This window comes from Medicago truncatula, chromosome 5, assembly GCF_003473485.1.
Source record: "Medicago truncatula cultivar Jemalong A17 chromosome 5, MtrunA17r5.0-ANR, whole genome shotgun sequence".
NCBI classification, from domain to species: Eukaryota; Viridiplantae; Streptophyta; class Magnoliopsida; order Fabales; family Fabaceae; genus Medicago; species Medicago truncatula.
Window position 1 is genome coordinate 44009560 of NC_053046.1, and position 19122 is coordinate 44028681.

Consider the following 19122-nt stretch of genomic DNA (forward strand, 5'->3'; position numbering starts at 1 on the left):
AATAAATAAAAAAACTAAATAATAATCAATTTCCTATGGAGAAAGCCAGCATAAAAATACCAAAATTCATCTCTATAAGGAGGTAGTGCTAGGGTTAGGCGGTATTATTAAAAAGTGGAAAGACAGTTAAAAAGAATTAGAAAATAGATTTAAAAAAATTCTATACTGATTATTTACAATAATGATTTAAAAAAAAATAGTAAAATTATTGTGATTCTTATGTTCATGTGTTTTATTGTTATGCTTTTTCACATATTTTTCAAGACACTAGGGTCATCTTTACTACTCTAAATTACTCTCTTTTTTATCTCTACTCTTCACTTTGTAAAATTTCATCGTTAAGACTTAACAAGACATAGTTCTAAGAAAATGCTTCATCCATCACGGATTTATCAGTTTGTTTTTCTGCTTTAGCTTAGATTGAATTAAAAAAAGTTAGTATACTTAATTATTATCATTTAATTCTAGTGTAAATATAAGAGATTATTATAACAAGGAAATAAGGTCTACAACTAATAAAGTTCTAAATATATTGGTTAAAAACAATAAAAACTACATGATAGATGACACAAAAGGGAAAGCTCTTTTCGAGCAGGAGAGGCTCCAGAGAAGATGAGAATTTGAAATTATTAAAACTAATAACAAAAAATAACAAACTAAGGAATGTTCTACCAGCTCAAACGTTTCACTAGTTTAGATAAAAATCCTTCATCCATTCTGGTTGAAGCGGCAAACTAACTCATCATAGTTTCCTTCGAGAACACATCAACTAACAATAACAACAAAGAAACAACATGTCAGTTCATAATGGCTCAATATAAAAATATATATGTAATTGAGACTCTCTCAGAAATACAAAACTTGTTTATCACCACATAAACATTCACCGCGACCTCTGATTCGATTGATGCAAGACGGGGTCCAATTTACTAAGGGAAAGTTTCTACGGAAACTGTGGATGTAATGGTTCCCGACCAGCACCAAGCAAATCAGAGATCGAAAGAAGAAGAATCATCATCACCAAGTCTACCATAAATCACCTCTCTAAAGAGAGAGTAAGAGGATTGACTAAACTAAACCCATTGAAAGTGTTTTCTAAATATTGGGTTAAAGAGAGGTTTATTTATAAGGAGAGAGACAAATGGGGTTGTAACATATGGAAGGACACAAAGATTCATTTATTTTTTATGAATCAATGACTAATTTTTTTTTATCAATATTCAATAATAATAATATATATAATAGAAACAAATGTTCATTTGTAAAATATATATGTACAACTAAATAATAATCAGATTTCTTATGGAGAAAGCCACAAAAAAAAATTGGAATCTAATAAAAAACCAATTCATCGTTTATAAAATATATCTAATAATAACAAATATTTTGTCAAATAAAAAGTAACGAAGGTTCATTTATTTTTAATAAATCATCTCTAATATAAACAAATATTCACTTATAAAATTTATCTAATAGAAACAAAGATTCATTTGTATAATATGTATAATTGAATAAATAAAAAAATAAATAATACTCCATCTGTTCCGTAATAATTGAGCCATTTGCAAAAAAAATATTGTTCCAGAAAAATTGACCTATTTCACTTTTCAATATAATATTAATTACTTTTTTTCAATTATAACTCTAATTAATACTATTTTCACCACTCTCATTCAATATATTCTACTTTACATTTATGATAAAGAAGAATGCACCAATGATTAATAAGGGCACTCAAAACCATTTTTCTTTCTCTTTTACTTATACACTTTTTCTTAATAAGTGTGAAATGAGTCAATAACTAAGGTAAAATGGGACGGAAGGAGTAATCAATTTCCTATGGAATAAACCAGCAAAAAATACCAAAATTCATCTCTATAAGAGGTAGGGCTATGGTTAGACTGTATTATGGCAAAAACAATAGAGCATTAGGAACTTTGATTGATGTATAAGTACATCGAATTATTTTTGTGTTTGTTGTGTTAGACCATACACTTTTGACATTGTAACATGATGAACATTTTAGTCAAATCATAACAAATAATACATGTGTTTCTATAGATACTAGTTACAAACCCGTGCTTCGCACGGGTTGAATAACGTATCTTGTAAAAAAAATTGTTCCAAAGGAAAAATAAGCAAAATCAGCCACCGCTTATAAAAAATTGCTACAAAGACTTCTTTCCTTTTGAATTGTATTTGAAGATGCGGTATACAATTTTGTTTCATTCTGATATTAAAATTTAACTTGCATAACTGTACGCGATTATCAAGTATGAGATATGGAACACACATATATGGCTGCATTTGATCTCTTCCCATCTATGCTATTTGTAAAAGAAGTCTCTTTCATGTTACTATATTGCATACGGATGATCAAGTTTACGGAAAATGCAAACTTCATAAATGAGAAAAGCAAGCAAACTGCACAATTCCTATCTATATATTAGAAAATTTTATCAGCATTTTTAGTCCTAAAAAATTTTCCACGAGCACTTTTAGTCATTGTCAAAAATTTCCATCAACAATTTTGATCCCTAAAATGCTTAAGGAAAATATCACAGGAACTAAAAAGTATGATTTTATTTTGTAGGTACTAAAAGATTTGATAAAGCATTATAAAACTTTGTTGTACAAAAAGAGCATGTCTTATTTTGATCACCATATCTTTATAGTTCTAATTCTTACAACAGCATACCAAACATAATTCACACTAATAAAATATAACCCTTTTTTTTTTTTGAAGAAATTAATATAATATAACTCTTAAAAAAGTCTTCATGATTAATTTTTCAATATAGTACAACAATAAAATTCCTAAAAAATTAATCAGGAATAAAGCTGCAAAAATCAACAACTAATAAGTGTCAGTTCTATGTAGTAAAATGATAGCTCTTTTGTTTTCTTGACCTTTTTTTTCTACCTTTTGTACAATTAAAAGTGGTACAAACATTAGTTTGAAAATGAAGGTAGCAAAGCAGACAGAGGTATACAGGCTGTAGATATCAATTTCATTGTACTGTTTGAGCACTTCATCCACACCGTTAGTACATTCTTCATTTTTCCATGAATCACTACTGTTAAAGTCACAGCTTCTTCGGATTGTTTTATAGGTTTCATCATATATCACTGCATGACTCCAAGCATAATCAACCATTCCTAACTAATCTTCAGCATAAGTTTCAGGGTTTCCCAGCTGCCCAAAAAATAAAAGCATTATTTTTTCTCTTTCATATTTATTTTAAATTAAGATTCTTTATACTTTGATATTTATCTAGAACTTAAAGCTAGATTTTAAATCATGTAGGAACATACCAAAATGCCCTTGAGATCAATATGAAGGGAAGGGTTATTGTTTCTATCAATGATAAGTTCAGCAAGCTCTGGTACATACTTTCCTGCAAAACATGTTTTATGATCAATTCAGAGGATTAAAATTGACTTTTTTTTTATCATTAAGAATCGAACTCAATACTAAGACACAAATTTTGATTTCAAACTAACTAAACAAAAATCAGGCTTACATCTTTTGTATCTGTCCTCTCAAAGACCACCACAATAAATTTCAGGCTTATAAATTTCAAACAGCAACACCTGCAATTTGTTCACAAAATTAAACAATTTGATGAGTAATGACAGTTGCATATGCTGAAAAGAATCAGCCCAAAGAAAAGATTGTCCTTTAGGCCATTTTTAAAGCTTTTGCTTGATGCAGTACTCCTTAAGATTCATCAAAGCTGGCCGAATCGTATTCCCGACTTGATTGGAATATTTCAGGCATAACAACCTTTGTGCAACATGATAAGCACTCTGTATCGAGTGATTCTGCAAGCAGTTGACATCCATCCTTTTCTTTTCCTAATGACAGTGAGTCATATCACATGTTAGTTTCAGTGCTTAGTGCCGGTTTATGTTTAACACTTGCTAATCCACTGCATACTTAACAAATGGATATGAAAAACAGACAAGAAGCAAACAATTTTGTGAAACATAGCTGTATTCAAAATAGATAGCACAATCATTGTGATGGCAGATTGATAACTTAATGAAATAAAAATAAAAAAACAAAAAGAAAACCAATTAACCTGTTCATATAACAGTTTGTTTGACTACAAATTTTATATGCATTCATGTATGAGTTTCCATGTAAAAATTTAAGCACATGATTCTCTGCTATTTGCACTGGAATTTCCTCCAAGAGTATTTATAATTTAAGGAATCAAGCTTGATTATCTTTTCTTTCACGGAAAGTTAAAGTGTGCATGATTTAAATTAATATCCTATTTTTGCAAGCATGATATAATCACCTTTTCTGAAATCCTTAATGTGATCATTCTGGTGGTCTCAATAACGGAAACAATAGGTTCATAGCTAGATTGAAAGAGCTCCAATTCAGATTTCTTGGAAGAAGCCATATTATAAATAAATGAAATAGAAAAAAATTGAAGCTAAAACATAGAGAATATTATGAATCTTAAGGATTGTGAAAGTAACTCCTCATCTTATTTGACCTATCCTTTTCTAGAGTTTGGGCTCATACAATACTGTCAGAAAGTAACATCCTCATCTTATTTGAACATTCTTATTGTGTCTCAAATAAATTCCTGACAATTTTTTTTTCACATCAGTTAAAATGGGTCTCAAATAAAAAACAGAACCACAAACACAAAAAGTAATGATCATATTATATAATTGTCAAGTGCCAAAAATATTTTGCGATTGAAAATGAAAAAGAATCCATTATACCTCTTTATAGACCCTTTCTACATTTTTATCCACTGTCCCTGCAGAAAGCATGGCCTCACGCTCTGATATATTGAAACCCCAATTTTCATTTTTAGGAGCCACCTCAAGCCTAATTGCCCTCCAGCTCATCATTTCATATAACCCATATTCTACAGAGACCTGCAGTTGTGGAAGAGAGTTGGAGAACATTGCCAACTTAATGGTTGGTGTATCTATGCACCAAGTACCCAAGATTTGTATGTTATATTATAATGTCATAATGAAAACAAAATACCACCTTAGTCTTTCCATTAATAAAACTTTACATTTCTAGTTCCACATAGAAAACCAAACCACTTTCATTATAATGTGTGTTCTACGTTTAGTTTTCATCAGTAGGTAAAGGTTTAAAAGTTGGATTGAAGTGTATGCTTCAAACATCAATCAATTATAGACAAATAAAACATTACCATATGGTGCAGTGACATACTGAAAAATTTATTCAAAGAAAATAAACTATTTGTGATTGCCGTACGAAGAGTTAGTGCTTACACTGCAAGAACCACCTCTGATAATCAAAGGTAATTCAAAACTGACTTTCATTTCTGCCAAAATCGAAAATTTCACTCAATAATGACAGAAACTGAACATGATTATATCAACAATTGGTTCTATACAAAGAATGTTCCATTTTTAGCAAAAAGCTTCAAAGCGCAGCATATTTTGAAAGTTAAAGGAGAGTACTGTTTTGTTCTCAATGAGTCACTGTGACTATGACTATATAGAGAAAAGAACCAAATGCTCTTTAGTGTATTTCCCAAACGTTTAGGAACTCTTAACCAAAGTAAGATCATGAATGACTTGATATATAAGGACACCAATTAATCTGATGGTAAAGGTTCAGATTGAGATTCCAACTATAACCATAAGATGGCAAATTAACCGGCATAAATACGTATTTTGATAGAGACCTTCATGTTATTATTGTGACCACATAATTGGATTGGATCAAAGAGCCTAATGCTTTAAATCTTTCTCAAATTGAATACAACATGCAGATAAATCTCCCCAATAACTCATAAAATAGTTGTAACCAAGATAAGCAAAGAGTGTCACGTTCAAGTACATGCACTCTTTGCACATATGGGAATACAATTATACATCTACTTTTGAACTCAACAATGGAATGGAATCATATACTTCTCCACACTTTCATGCTTATCCAATGATAGTGCCTATGCATATGTTCCCAATAAATATGTGTGTGCAATGGCGGCAGAAATGGGGGGCCATGAATAAAACTTATATAATATATTTTGCATGGTATATAAAATAAAACACTAATTTGGCATACTAATTTGATGAACTTTTTAGGCATGTTGCGTATAAAAAAGACTTAAAATTCTCATTCTAAACTCTTCATGAACAGCCAATATGTATCCACACCTTATATCACACATCATACGATCATGCATATTATTTCCTAACTACTCCCTCTAAACTCAGTTATAAGCAAAAATACATACAGAGATGCCATTTTCCATCTAATTCAAAAGCCATTTTCCAGAAATTTTCATCCTTATTCATACATACATCATCTTCAATGTTGAATCTTCATTGATTAGTACCTCATACATACCCAAAGCTTCATCAACATTCTTCTGTAGAAATTGAAGGACCTATCCTAGCCAATGTCATCAAAATAGCTTATAGCATACACAATTTAAGTTTTTTCACAATATAAGCTATTTTTAACACCTATTATGACAACTTAACGACCAATGTAATCATCAAGGTATGTATTTTGATAAAATTAAGATTTTTCGCAATTTCTGTGAAGCTGTTTTTGTATATACAAAAGCACCTATCACGACAACTTCATTTCACAATTTACCATCAGGTGCATACTAATACCTTGATGAGGCCAGTTCCAGTAACATGATCAGCATGTACATGTGTATTTATAGCATACACAAACTTCAAACCCAATTCTTGAATGAGTGATAAGTCTCTATCTACTGTCCTATCAGCAGGGTCAATCAACTGAAGTTTTCAACAAAAAAATCAAAAATCAAAATCATCAATCAACTAAAATTTTCATAAAAACACCAAAATCATCAAAACAACTGAATTTTTCATAACCAAAAAAAATCACCAATCACTAAAACAGAAGAAACCCATTATTCAATTCAACAAATAATTCTGACCCGCATAAAAAAATTTCCACAAATAATCAAACAGACACTTCAAAATCATTTTTTTTTCACAGAAAAATAAAAATTCATCAATCACCAAAATAGAGGAAACTCATCATCAAATTCAATAAATAATTCCAAACCAGATATAAAATTTAAACTTCAGAAAAATTAATTAAAAAGGCCACATACCTGACATTCTATATTTTCACCAATCAATTCATCAGAAGTTGAATTGGACGAAATCCCTACATCAATTTTCCTGGACGAAATCCCTACATCAATTTTCCTGGACAAAACCAAACAACAACCCAAATCCAAAAAAAGTAAAAAAGTCACCATTGATAATCAAGAAAATGGAAGAAGAAAATGAATAAGCAAGTACCTTTCCTAATCCCTTACCTCCCTTAACAGTCAAACCTCTACTTTGTACCATCCTCCAATTAATTGGTTCTGGTCACCAACACAACACACAAACAGTTCCAAAATCAACACCAGAAACCACATGCATGAGATTCTAGATCCAATTTCTGAAATAAACCCCAAGAGCAGAATAGAGAAAAGCTGCGCCCTAGAGGGAAGAAATGAGGAAAATTGAGCTTGCTGGAAGTATGAGATAACAATTAAGTCATGACTGTAGCCTTGCATGTTGGTAATTTTGAGTGAAAAGGGAGAAACATTTGGAGAAGATGGTGAATAGTGAGAGGGGGGGGGGGACGATGGGTTTTTAGAAAGAGAAGGGAAAAAAATTATGAGGTTTAGAGAGAGAAGGGGAAAAATTTCTGTATATATAATATAACATTATCCAATTACCAATTTACTGAAATACCCCTAATAAGGGCAAAATGGTCAATAAAAGGGACAAAGATTGTCCTATATAGTAAAGTAGACTACTGTAGATATTTCGTATGGTGGACTAAATCCATAATCCACGATTTAAGGAACATTTGTGACATGTGAGAAAGATGGTTATGTGGAAGAGAAATGATATTTGTACAACCACTTTATTATAATTTTTATTCTCTCTCTATTGTTTTGGACCAATGAGAAGAGAGAAAATAAAAGTTGTCAACAAAATTGTCACAAATGGTTGTCAATATATCACTACTCTATGTGGAAGCCCTTTTTCTCCATACTTCAAAATTGTCAAATTCATTATTCAAAGTCACTTGAATCATCTTCATCGTGGACACATTTGTACTAAAAATGAACGTTAGTTTTCAAAACGTTATAATAACATTTCGGAACCAATCATTTCAAATATATATAGTTCAAAAGTCGAATTTTTTTTTTCTCTAACCCTTTTTGCCAAAAAAAATCCAGATATGACCCCCTTTGAAAAAAAAATACCGAAATGACCCACTTTTAAATTTTTTTTTTTTTTTTGTCTTCTAGCGCGTTCCCGCCATCTGAAATGGCGGGACTGACCGCCGGTCAGACTGCAGTCGCGTCAGCCGTCGCGTCATGACGGCAGGTGGCTTTTTTTTTAATTTTTTTTTGTCGTTCCCGCCGTTTGATCTGGCGGGACTGATTATTTTATTTATTTTTTTCGTTTTTTCTTTTTTACATTAAATAATGATGATAATAATAATGATAAATAATAATAATGATAAATATTTAATAAAAAAACTACTTTCTCCACGGAAACCAATTACGCCAATGTAAACTATGACCTCCCGTAGCACATAATTTATCTTTTTTTCGTTTTTTCTTTTTATTTTTTTGGCAGCATTGTTTTACATTTTTTTTTTTGAACAAATAGCATTTTTTTACATAAAATAAAACACAACAAATAATAATGATAGATAAAAATATATTAATTTATTTGAACACATAATACATAACGTTATTAACTACCGATTATTTAAACTCGGACAATTTCTCCTAATATGACCGGTATGCCGACACAACCCACACCGTCTCGGTGTCGGAGTCCTCTCCACCACCTCCTCGTCCATTTCAGTCCTTATGCGGGTACTATTGGGTCGACCTTTCTTTAGTCTTCGCATGTTTGGATTATGGCAAATCACGGGACCGTCGTATGGAAGCCAATAACTCTTGTCGTGGACTACTTTGAAGGCTGTGTTGTAGATGGAGTAAACACTCTCGTTTTTGAACACATGTGGAATAAGGGTTGTGTAGTCATGGCGAAATGAAGAACACGCGGCTATGACATGAGAACATGGCAAATGTAAAGCTTGAAATTTCCCACAATCACACCACCCCGCTCGTAGGTCCACCTTGAAAGTTCCCATTGGCCTTCCTTCCCTGTAGTTGACGGTCTCACGGACTGAGAAGGTATACCTTTCTCGGTCAAACTGTTCGACATGATGGGTGTTGGACTTAACAATGTCATCCTGAATCGCATTTTGGCAATATTCACTGAACAAATCTCCGGAACCTACCCTTGCAAACGCTTTTTGAGCCCTATCAGCAAAGAGACATGCCAGCCTATAGTAGGTTGATTGAACTATAGGTGTAACTGGTAGGTTGCGTGTTCCCTTAAACACAGAGTTCCACGACTCAACGATGTTGCTTGTCATGTGGCCCCATCGTCGACCCTCATCATATGCTTGAGTCCACTTTTCTTTCGGAATATTGTCCACCCAATCTAATGCACGCTGATTTGCCTCCTGGATTACACCACGATAGTAATTGAACAAGGGTACGTTTAGGGCATATCCTGCATGTTAAGAAAAAACAATTAGTTAGATAGTGAACCTATTTAATAATAAGACGATATAAAAAAAACTGTAACATAATATTCTTACCCATATTATTGACAACATCCTTAAGATCTCCATCCTTGATTGTCCTCATGAAGTTTTGCTTAATGTGTCGAATGCAGTACACATGAGCTGAACCAGTTGCTTGCCAACCATTCCTTGGGTCATTGAATGCGCTTTTAATTGATTCATGTCTGTCGGAGACCATGCAGACAGATATTCCCTTTGTGACGTGCCTTCTTAGATTTTTCAAAAAAAAACTCCAGCCCTCCTTTGTCTCACCTTCGACAAGCGCAAAGGCGATTGGAATCGTTTTGTTGTTTCCATCTTGTGCTACCGCAAGCAACAATGTTCCTTTGTACTTGTCATACAACCACGTCCCGTCGACATGGACAACTGGTTTGCAATACTTAAACCCATTGATGCATGGATAGAAGGCCCAAAATAGACGATGAAATTGTGCTCTCCATTCTCGCCAATCTGCGTTTTTAAATCGAAGACGGTCCTTGGCATCGTCTCCTTCATCACATTCAACCATTGTGTTTGTGAGAGTAGCTCGGTGTATGGTAATTGTTGTGATGAAGATGGGTGTTCAAACTCATATTGTGTTTGTGAAAACAATTGAGGTGTTTGACGCGGTTGTGAAATCTCCCGGTTTTCAATAATAACCGATAACTCAATGGAACCAACCGCATTAAAATATTTGTGAGTTGCAAACATATCTGCAATGTCATCGTTGTCGTATATTTCGGTGTCATTATACTGGATATGACCTTGAACGAAGGCTTGTGGTGCTCGATATATAATTTTAGATATCACCTGAGATTCAGTGAGATGTAGCTTCTGCTCTATTCTTTTTTTCAAATGATCAATGGTGCTTTTGATGCTAACATAAAAACATTTTCTTTGCTCACTTTCAAAAAATGAACCAAATTGATTTCTTGAAACTTTTCCATTATAGTGGACAATGAAAAATACATTCTCTGGTGTGGGTGCCATTGTTGTTGGGTGCGTTGAAAATATTTGTATGTTTGTAACTGTTAACAATAAGAGTCCAAAATATATAGGCAATTGCATGCAAAAAAAATTGAACACGCGTGCCACGTGTCGCGTTGTAAGTGGCCAGTCCATTCCCGCCAGTTGAAATGGCGGGACCAAGTCTTTTCCTGCAGCTTTGCAGGCGCGTGGAAGGCTTTCCTGCAGCTTTGCAGGCGCGTCAGCTGACAGTTGCGCAGAAACCAGCACGCGCTACAGTGCACTTGCAGGCGCGTCAGCAGCTTTGACTGACGGAAGGGACACGTGTTGGATTTTCGTTGGCTCGACTGGTCATTCCCGCCGTTTGGAATGGCGGTAATGGAAGCAATGCAAGGCAGCTTCTGCAACGTACACTGGCTTCTGTTACAAATTCAAGATTCTTGATACAATTGATGCATGCTTTTGAAAAGACTATACCATACCATACTGAATAATTGAGCTAACCTGTTGTGAACATTAATTCATAACTCTTCAATTCTTCTTCTATAAAATCAGTGTTGTGGTTGAACACTACACACCAGTTTTCAATTGCTCTCAATCTAACATTTATCCTTTCCTTGTGAGAAATAGCATACAGTTAAGCTTTTCTTTCCTTCTAATTTAAAGATGGGAGACATTCTTTATTTAGGCAACAAACATAGATCTCGTCATATTTCAGAAACTATTAATGTAAGTTTATTATTTTATTTTAATTGAAACTTAATTATTTATGTTTAATTGAAACATAGATCTCCTTTATTTATGTTTAATTATTTATGTATATCAAATCTATTAAGATTATGTATGTATAATTAGTAAGACTCAATTATTAACAATATTAATATTTTGTAGAACGAAGACCAACATTACCTTCGAGTTCGATGTCATCGCAAGATTTCCCCGGCGCCCCCAACCATTGAAGATAGCTTAAGGTCAGCCGGATTGTGGGACTTTGCTAATTTAAACAAATATAACGTTGATAATCGTTTAATAGTCGCGTTATGTGAAAGATGGAGGCCGGAGACCCACACATTTCTTTTTCCATCGGGCGAGTGTACAATAACGTTGGAAGACGTTCATATGCTCCTTGGTTTAAAGGTTAACGGTGAACCGATTACCGGTAAAACAGAAGTTGGGTGGGAGATTGTTGAACCAATATTAGGAAGTAAGCCATCAAGCTCTCGCCATGACGGGAAGAGTATTAGATTATCATGGCTTCAAGAATATATCAACGGTGTTGGTATGACAGGTCCCCCCACGACTCTACATATGTTTAGAGCCTATGTCTTATACTTGATAGGCTCTCGAATAATGCCTAATAATAGTGGTAATCTTGTACATTTGTCGTTTTTGCAATTGTTGGATAAATCACCTGAGGAGGTTGGCCAGTATAGTTGGGGTTCAGCTTGTTTGGCCACGCTATATAGATCCTTGTGTGACGGTGCAATATATGGCAATATCGAAATGCCTGGGTGCACAATTCTCTTGCAAGCATGGGCGTGGTCAAGAATGTCATGCTTAGCTCCCGTGCCAAGGATACCACCGCAAGCTCATGCACAACTTCCGTTGGCAAATATGTAAGTAAAATAAATGTTATTTTTTTTATTAATTTTTACATAAATTTATCCAGACTTTACTAATTATAACATTTTCAAAATTAACTAGATGGCTAGAACATGGTAATAAATTCGTGGAAAATCCTCGGCATAATCTCGTATGTACGCGTTTAAAAATCGACACCATGACATATGATCAGGTATTACACTTTCTTTTAGTCATTGCTTTTTAGTCAACAATTGAAGACTAATATTCATTCTTTTTAAACAGTTCTCCTGGAGGCCTTATGTCAACTTCAATTACAACAACGAAGAAGAAAGTCAGATATGGTCTGCAAACACATATCTCATCTGTTTTCAGATTGTCGAGAGACATCAGACAGACAGAGTAAGGCTTCAATTTGGCTTACCGCAACACCCACCTTCCTTACCAGAAAATTTGAAAGATTTCCACAAAATTAATTTGTCAAAAGATAGAATTAAAGGCTCGTGGGGAGATAAGCATCATCGTCAAGTCCAAAACTGGAACCAACGTCATCAATTAGCACTTCACGGCGTTCGGTATAACCATGAGGTTTATCCAAATCGTCAATATTTTGCATGGTATTGGGAATTTTTCGGAGATTATCTGTGGCTTTCTAGAGAAGTATTATTGTCAAACACAAGGCAAGCATATGCATCAATTTTACCAGGATTGCCGCGTGACTATCCTGCAGTCCCACAAACTTATACGGTGCCAGATGAAAATATGTGGTCAAATACACCTCCACCCTATAACCAATTCATGACACCTCCACCCACTAACTTTGACCAAACCTTTAACCCATCCACCAACTACAACTACAACCAAACTTACCAATCACCGCCACAACCCACAAACCAAATCTTACATAACACCCCAATCCCATATCCAAGCTATTCTCAACAAAGTCATCATGGAGAAAGCTCTTGAACATCAAACTATTCATTTGATGACTACAATCCAACTCAATACACCACACAAACCAGTTATCCAGACCAATCACAATACTCCTCGTTCAACCTACCAACCCCTCCACCCTTTGTCAACTATCCCCAAGCAAGCTATGCACCTCAATGGCCAAATTCACAAACAAATACCATAGAAAATCTGGCAGCAGGGTTTAACGACGATGACTTCGTTAATGAAATTTGGACCAACTCAGCTTCACAAGTGCAAAATGAAGTCGCTATGGAAACTAACGATGATGCTGAAATTCTTGACGAGGATGTGGAAGAGGAAGATGAAGAGGAAGAGGAAGAGCAACACCAACGACCCGTACGGAATAAAAAAAGATAAATTATGTGCTACGGGTTTACATTGGCATAATTGGTTTCCACGGAGAAAGTAGTTTTTTTATTAAATATTTATCATTATTATTATTTATCATTATTATTATCATCATTATTTAATTATAAAAAAGAAAAAACGAAAAAAAATAATAAAATAATCAGTCCCGCCAGATGAAACGGCGGGAACGACAAAAATAAATTAAAAAAAAAAGCAGCGCCCAGGCTGACGCGACGGCTGTCAGACCGGCGGCCAGTCCCGCCAGTTCAGATGGCGGGAACGCCACTAAAAGACAAAAAAAAAAAAAAAGTGGGTCATTTTGGAAAAAAAATTCAAAAGGGGGTCAGACTGGAATTTTTTTTTGAAAAGTGGGTCAGAAAAAAAAAATTTCATTTGTTGTAAAAAAAAAATTCTACCCTACTTTATTCACAAAAATATAAATCTATCCTACTTTTTCAAAAATTTCCAAAAATACCATACTTTTTAGATTTTTCTGGTACCAAACAACTCCAAGTTGTGGGGTACCCTAAAAGTTGCAAAATATTTTGTCTTTATTATACCCCACAACTCCAAGTTGTGGGGTACTTTCTTTTCTTTTTTTTAAATTTTTTTTAATACCCCACAAGTCAAGATTGTAAGGTAGTTTCTTGTTTTTTTTTAAAAAAATTTAAATACGCCACAACTCCAAGTTATAAGGTACCTTAAGGTGGGACCCACTTTTATCACCCACATTTTTTTTCTATCAAAATTTTTAAAATATGATAAAAAAAATAAGAAAAAACTTAATTATAATAAACTAATAAAAATTATATAACAAATAAAATTACTTTAATTTTATACTCTTGCTCACCGGTCAAGTCAATAACTATAATAGACATGCCATTATTGTAGGAACAAAGCAAAGTTGATAAATGAATAATACTGATTCAGCAAAAAAAAAAAAAAAAAAAGATAGACACTACACTATGTACTCTTGTTCACCATTCCCGCACATGGATGTTCGGAGATCAAATCATTGCAAATTTATAAGATAAACATCGTGATGGTTACCAAAACCGTTAACATTAAATTTTACAATGATATTATTCCTAATAAGTTGACATTTGATACTTGGAAAATGAGAGTCGAGCATGACATTGATGGTAGTTTTACTAAGCTTTTTAAGGTTTCAGTTAACGTCAACACCCTAAACCACGTCTAACAAGTGGGCCCGTCGTTCACGAAGGACGGTAGGTTTGTTGGACATGCTTTAAATTATGAAAATTTACAATCTAAAGGTATAATGAGCTTGATTGGCGATGACGCTTGTCTCCAATCAAGCCTAGTGTATCTTTAAATTGTAATTTTTTTTTATCTAAAGCATTTTCAACCAACCTACCCTCCTTGTCTACCGCAGGGCCCACCTTCCAAACATGGTTAACGGTGACAACGGTAACGGAACCTTAACATAGGTATAAAGCATCTGTAATGCTCGGCTCTCATATCCCAAGTATCAATGGAAACTTTCTTAGAAATAACGTCATTGTGATATTTAAAGTTAAAGGTTTTTGCAACCATCGCATTGTTATTATCTTTAAAAGCCACAATGATTTGTGCTCCCAGCATTCCAATGTCGGCTGAGTCTATTCCCTAAGAAATCTAACCTTTTGGATTTTGCAGGTTCCCCCTTGAAGACCCGGTGAGAGAGAATTCGAATGAAAGTTAGGAAATTCGAATATTTCTTTTTCGATTAGACAATTACAAACGAAGAAAATTAGAGAAACGGGTTCGACATTGAAATTGAACATTTTAAATTACAAGCATCTCTAATATAACAAACATTCCTTTTATAAGAACATTGGTTTATATTATTTTTAAATGAATTACAATTGTGAGAATAATCTCTATTAATAGATAGAGAGTGAACCGAGTGCATTCATGCACTATGCTAAAATCAGGGAAATATACAATACTACATAAATAATATAATATAATTACTATAATTATATGATTTGTTTTGTTGTCGACTTTTGAGCTGTAACAGTTCCATGCTTTAATTTGTTGTGGTATGACTTTTGCTCCTCATTAATTCTTTATTATTTCATATTAATTCTCCTGTACCTTTCTGTTGTCTTGAATCTTGATATCTCAAAAACACCAAAAAATAGAGCAATTGACCTCACAACAAAAATATTCTAAGTTGATCTACCACGCAGAATTAAGGGCACATTACAAAAAACGGAATGAATAGTTTTAAAGAAGGGTACTCCAGCAGTGCCAGAATAGTGACCCAATAAACCTAGTGGTATAGATATTGCAAGTAGAAAGTTATGAAAATAGTTAGATTATAAATTTATCCAAATATATGTTATTTTTATATAAAACGAGAGGCCATTCAATAATAGAACAAGAATAAACATTCAAAACAAACAAGAAGTTCTTTATAATAATTAGGTTTAAATGTGTCTGCACTTTCGCCCAGTTTTGGCATTGGTCCCTACGCTTTTTTTTGTTTGGCATTAGTCTCTGCACTTTCTAAAACTTTTGGCTTTAGTCCTTCCGTTAACTTTCCGTTAAAAAAAAAAACCAAAACTAACGGTGTGCCACGTGGCCCAATCATGACACGCCACGTGGCACACTAAAAACAAAAAAAAAATCAATTTTTAATTATTATTTAATTCATTATTTTTTTACTTAAAAATATCATTAGTCCCTGCACTTTCAGCATTTTTTGATATTAGTCCCTGCACTTTGGTATTAATCCTTGAACTTTTTTAAAAAAAAATAAAAAAATGCTTTCAATCAAATTATTATGTTTTAATTATTGTTTTGTTCATTATTTTTATTGAGAATAATCATAAAAAAATAAAATCAAAAAATCTTTGTTAAAAAAAATTAAGTAGTAATTGTATTACATTGCAAATGGAAATTGTATCGTATTAACACCGCAACAATAGATAAAAATCAACAAAGAAGATGGAAATTAAATTGCACTTTGGATTTTTTGTTACGGTGTTAATACGATACAATTTCCATTTGCAATGTTATACAATTATTACTTAATTTTTTTTAACAAAGATTTTTTGATTTTATTTTTTTATGATTATTCTCAATAAAAATAATGAACAAAACAATAATTAAAACATAATAATTTCATTGAAAGTATTTAAAAAAAAAAAAGAAGTTCAAGGACTAATATCAAAAAATGTTGAAAGTGCAGGGACTAATGATATTTTTAAGTAAAAAAATAATGAATAAAATAATAATTAAATTTTGTTTTTTTTTTGTTTTTTAGTGTGCCACGTGGCGTGTCATGATTGGGCCACGTGGCACACCGTTAGTTTTGGTTTTTTTTTTTTTTAACGGAAAGTTAACGGAAGGACTAAAGCCAAAAGTTTTAGAAAGTGCAGGGACCAATGCCAAACAAAAAAAAGCATAGGGATCAATGCCAAAACTAGGCGAAAATGCAGGGACTAAACACACATTTAAGCCTAATAATTATGATATATTAAACTAACAAGCCACTTCGACTACACTATAAAGTTCTAATAACCATAGTCATACACCTCTTGGGTGAAAATAAGAAAAATTAAGCATTTGCTCCTTTAAATGGATGAAGGCTTTCCTTATGAATTACTATCTTGTAAAATCTACCTTCAATAATACCTACGTCCTGAATCGTTTGGGTATTTAAATCGAACCAAATTAGTCCATCATCTTTTTTTCTTAACAACATATTACCCTTCTTTCCCGCTCCGATAGGATAACTAAAGCAAGGTAAAGACCTTACAATGAACAATTTAATCTATGATTTCTTTACACCGACTTCACCCATTATTGAAATGTAAAATGTAGACGTGTCTATGCAATTGAAGATCAAAGCAACCGAGCCATTTAAGAAGACCAAGTCAACCAACAGTGGATATTTTTGAAAATAATAATAGTTCACATATGAGGGTATGGGTGTTGTAATAAAAACCTCGTTGCTCTAGTCAAATGACAACAAATAAACTTGATTACGTCCTTCATTGCTACACATCCAATGAGCAAGTCCATCTAGGTACACTTGTTCACAATCCATATGATTATGCTCCATATCGACATTAATTTTTCTCCAAGAGTTGCTTCTCAAACTATATATCTCCCATATATAGGAACCACTGTAAATTCCGTAGTTATATTTTTGAATAACTTGCCCATGGCACATTACTTTATAGTCGTCTCTGACACGGTCATAGCCAAAACTACGATGGTCAATCAAAACACCCCAATAAGGTTCAGAATCAAAAGGGCTGGGAGGAAGCAGCTTAAATTCCTTATTAGATGGATTCCACAATATAATATTTTCTTGAGATGCACATAGCAAACAGATAGTTCCATGAACACTGCCAGAACCAATAATATTAAAACCGGAATCATACTCTTCTTTATGCAGATATATCGGATCTAACTTGACACTTGGCCAATCTAAGTTGACCCTTTTCTCAAACCTCTCACCAGAAAGAGTTTGCAACTGGTATGGTTCTTGTAAATAAGTATGAAAAGTTTGATGTAGGAGGACAGATGTATCGTCATAATAAGGATGATTCTTTGTTAAGAAAGAGTTGCGATACATAGTCATGAAATAAAGATTATCAAACAAAAGGGACCATGATTTGTGTACGCATCCAAATCGCTTCAAAGATTTAATAGACATTTTGGAGAGAATAAAGAAGAAAAGATCATTAGGTATATGAGATTGGTTTCTTACCTTTACATTCTCGTTTGTAGCCTTAATCACATGCGCACAATTCTTCATCTTGAATTGCACCGAGGATATTGAAGCATCAACCAACCGAAACCCCACTCAAGAGTGAAGTAATAGAATCGTCGTTTGCTAGCTTGAGTGTTAAAAAAGTTGCAGCAATTGAATTTATAGAAAAAATATAATGATGATTTGATAAAATATTTTAATACTCAATCAACTAATTTTGTAAAAGATTTTTCATCAAAAAATAGACAGAATATTGTAAAAGATTATATGTTACTTTAATTGAGAAGCTATTGCAAATTACTTCTAAAAATTGTTAATAGTAAAAATTAATCTTTTGGTCTCTTTAAAAAAAAAAAAAAATTGATTCAAAGACTAACTTGTGTTGTGAAAAATTCTGAAAGATCAAACTGTATCTTTTTTTTACAAGCCATCTTATTTCTACAAGTTTTTTAATGTACGTATTATTTTGTGTCAGGTATTAATTTGTTTTAGACACTAGCACCTCTCTTGGAGCCTCCAACAACACTAAAACAACCATCAATATAAAAAATCCATTGGATGGGTTTTTGAATTTGGGAATTTTTTATTTTATCTGCTCTTAATATAGGAAAGAAATATGTTGTTGAGTTTACAAACATATTCTTGATGTTTAATAAATTACAAAAGAATTTACCAATGAAAAAGAAATATAATTTTTCTTTTCATAATTTTCTTTGTTATGTGAAAAATCAAATATAATATTGGTTAAGAAAATAGAATATTTTGAGTTAAAAAGAGACAAGTCACATCTTTTTTTACTAAATTAGTCCATGAATCTATTCATAACCTAATACCACACAAAAAATAAAGTCTAAACTTCCAAAGT

At 32.9% G+C, this 19122-nt stretch overlaps 3 protein-coding genes across 9 annotated transcripts; 1 reads left to right on the plus strand and 2 right to left on the minus strand.

Moving 5' to 3' along the window:
* Positions 1-2814: 2814 nt before the first annotated feature.
* On the minus strand, positions 2815-7677 carry LOC11430927 (uncharacterized). Of its 7 annotated transcripts, none has more exons than XM_024783637.2 (9): positions 7323-7677; positions 7113-7209; positions 6640-6768; positions 6354-6404; positions 4747-4905; positions 3719-3858; positions 3525-3594; positions 3316-3398; positions 2815-3196 (listed from the first exon to the last, which is right to left on the minus strand). In XM_024783637.2, exons 4-9 carry the CDS (start codon positions 6360-6362, stop codon positions 3160-3162), a joined length of 498 nt encoding a protein of 165 aa, XP_024639405.1. In that variant the 5' UTR covers positions 6363-6404; positions 6640-6768; positions 7113-7209; positions 7323-7677; the 3' UTR covers positions 2815-3159. The 7 variants fall into 7 exon arrangements, with proteins under 7 accessions (XP_024639405.1, XP_024639409.1, XP_024639404.1 ...); XM_024783641.2 differs by having other exon boundaries at positions 6319-6404; XM_024783636.2 differs by having other exon boundaries at positions 6252-6404.
* Positions 7678-11463: 3786 nt separating this feature from the next.
* Positions 11464-13534, plus strand: LOC112422205 (serine/threonine-protein phosphatase 7 long form homolog). The gene is made up of 4 exons (XM_024785067.2): positions 11464-12237; positions 12326-12416; positions 12488-12969; positions 13225-13534. The coding sequence occupies exons 1-4, from the start codon at positions 11741-11743 to the stop codon at positions 13532-13534; spliced, it is 1380 nt and encodes a 459-aa protein (XP_024640835.2). The 5' UTR covers positions 11464-11740.
* Positions 13535-17492: 3958 nt separating this feature from the next.
* Positions 17493-18119, minus strand: LOC11424067 (F-box/kelch-repeat protein At3g06240). Its single transcript, XM_003617946.2, has one exon. The coding sequence runs from the start codon at positions 18117-18119 to the stop codon at positions 17493-17495; it is 627 nt and encodes a 208-aa protein (XP_003617994.2).
* Between the last annotated feature and the right edge of the window lie 1003 nt (positions 18120-19122).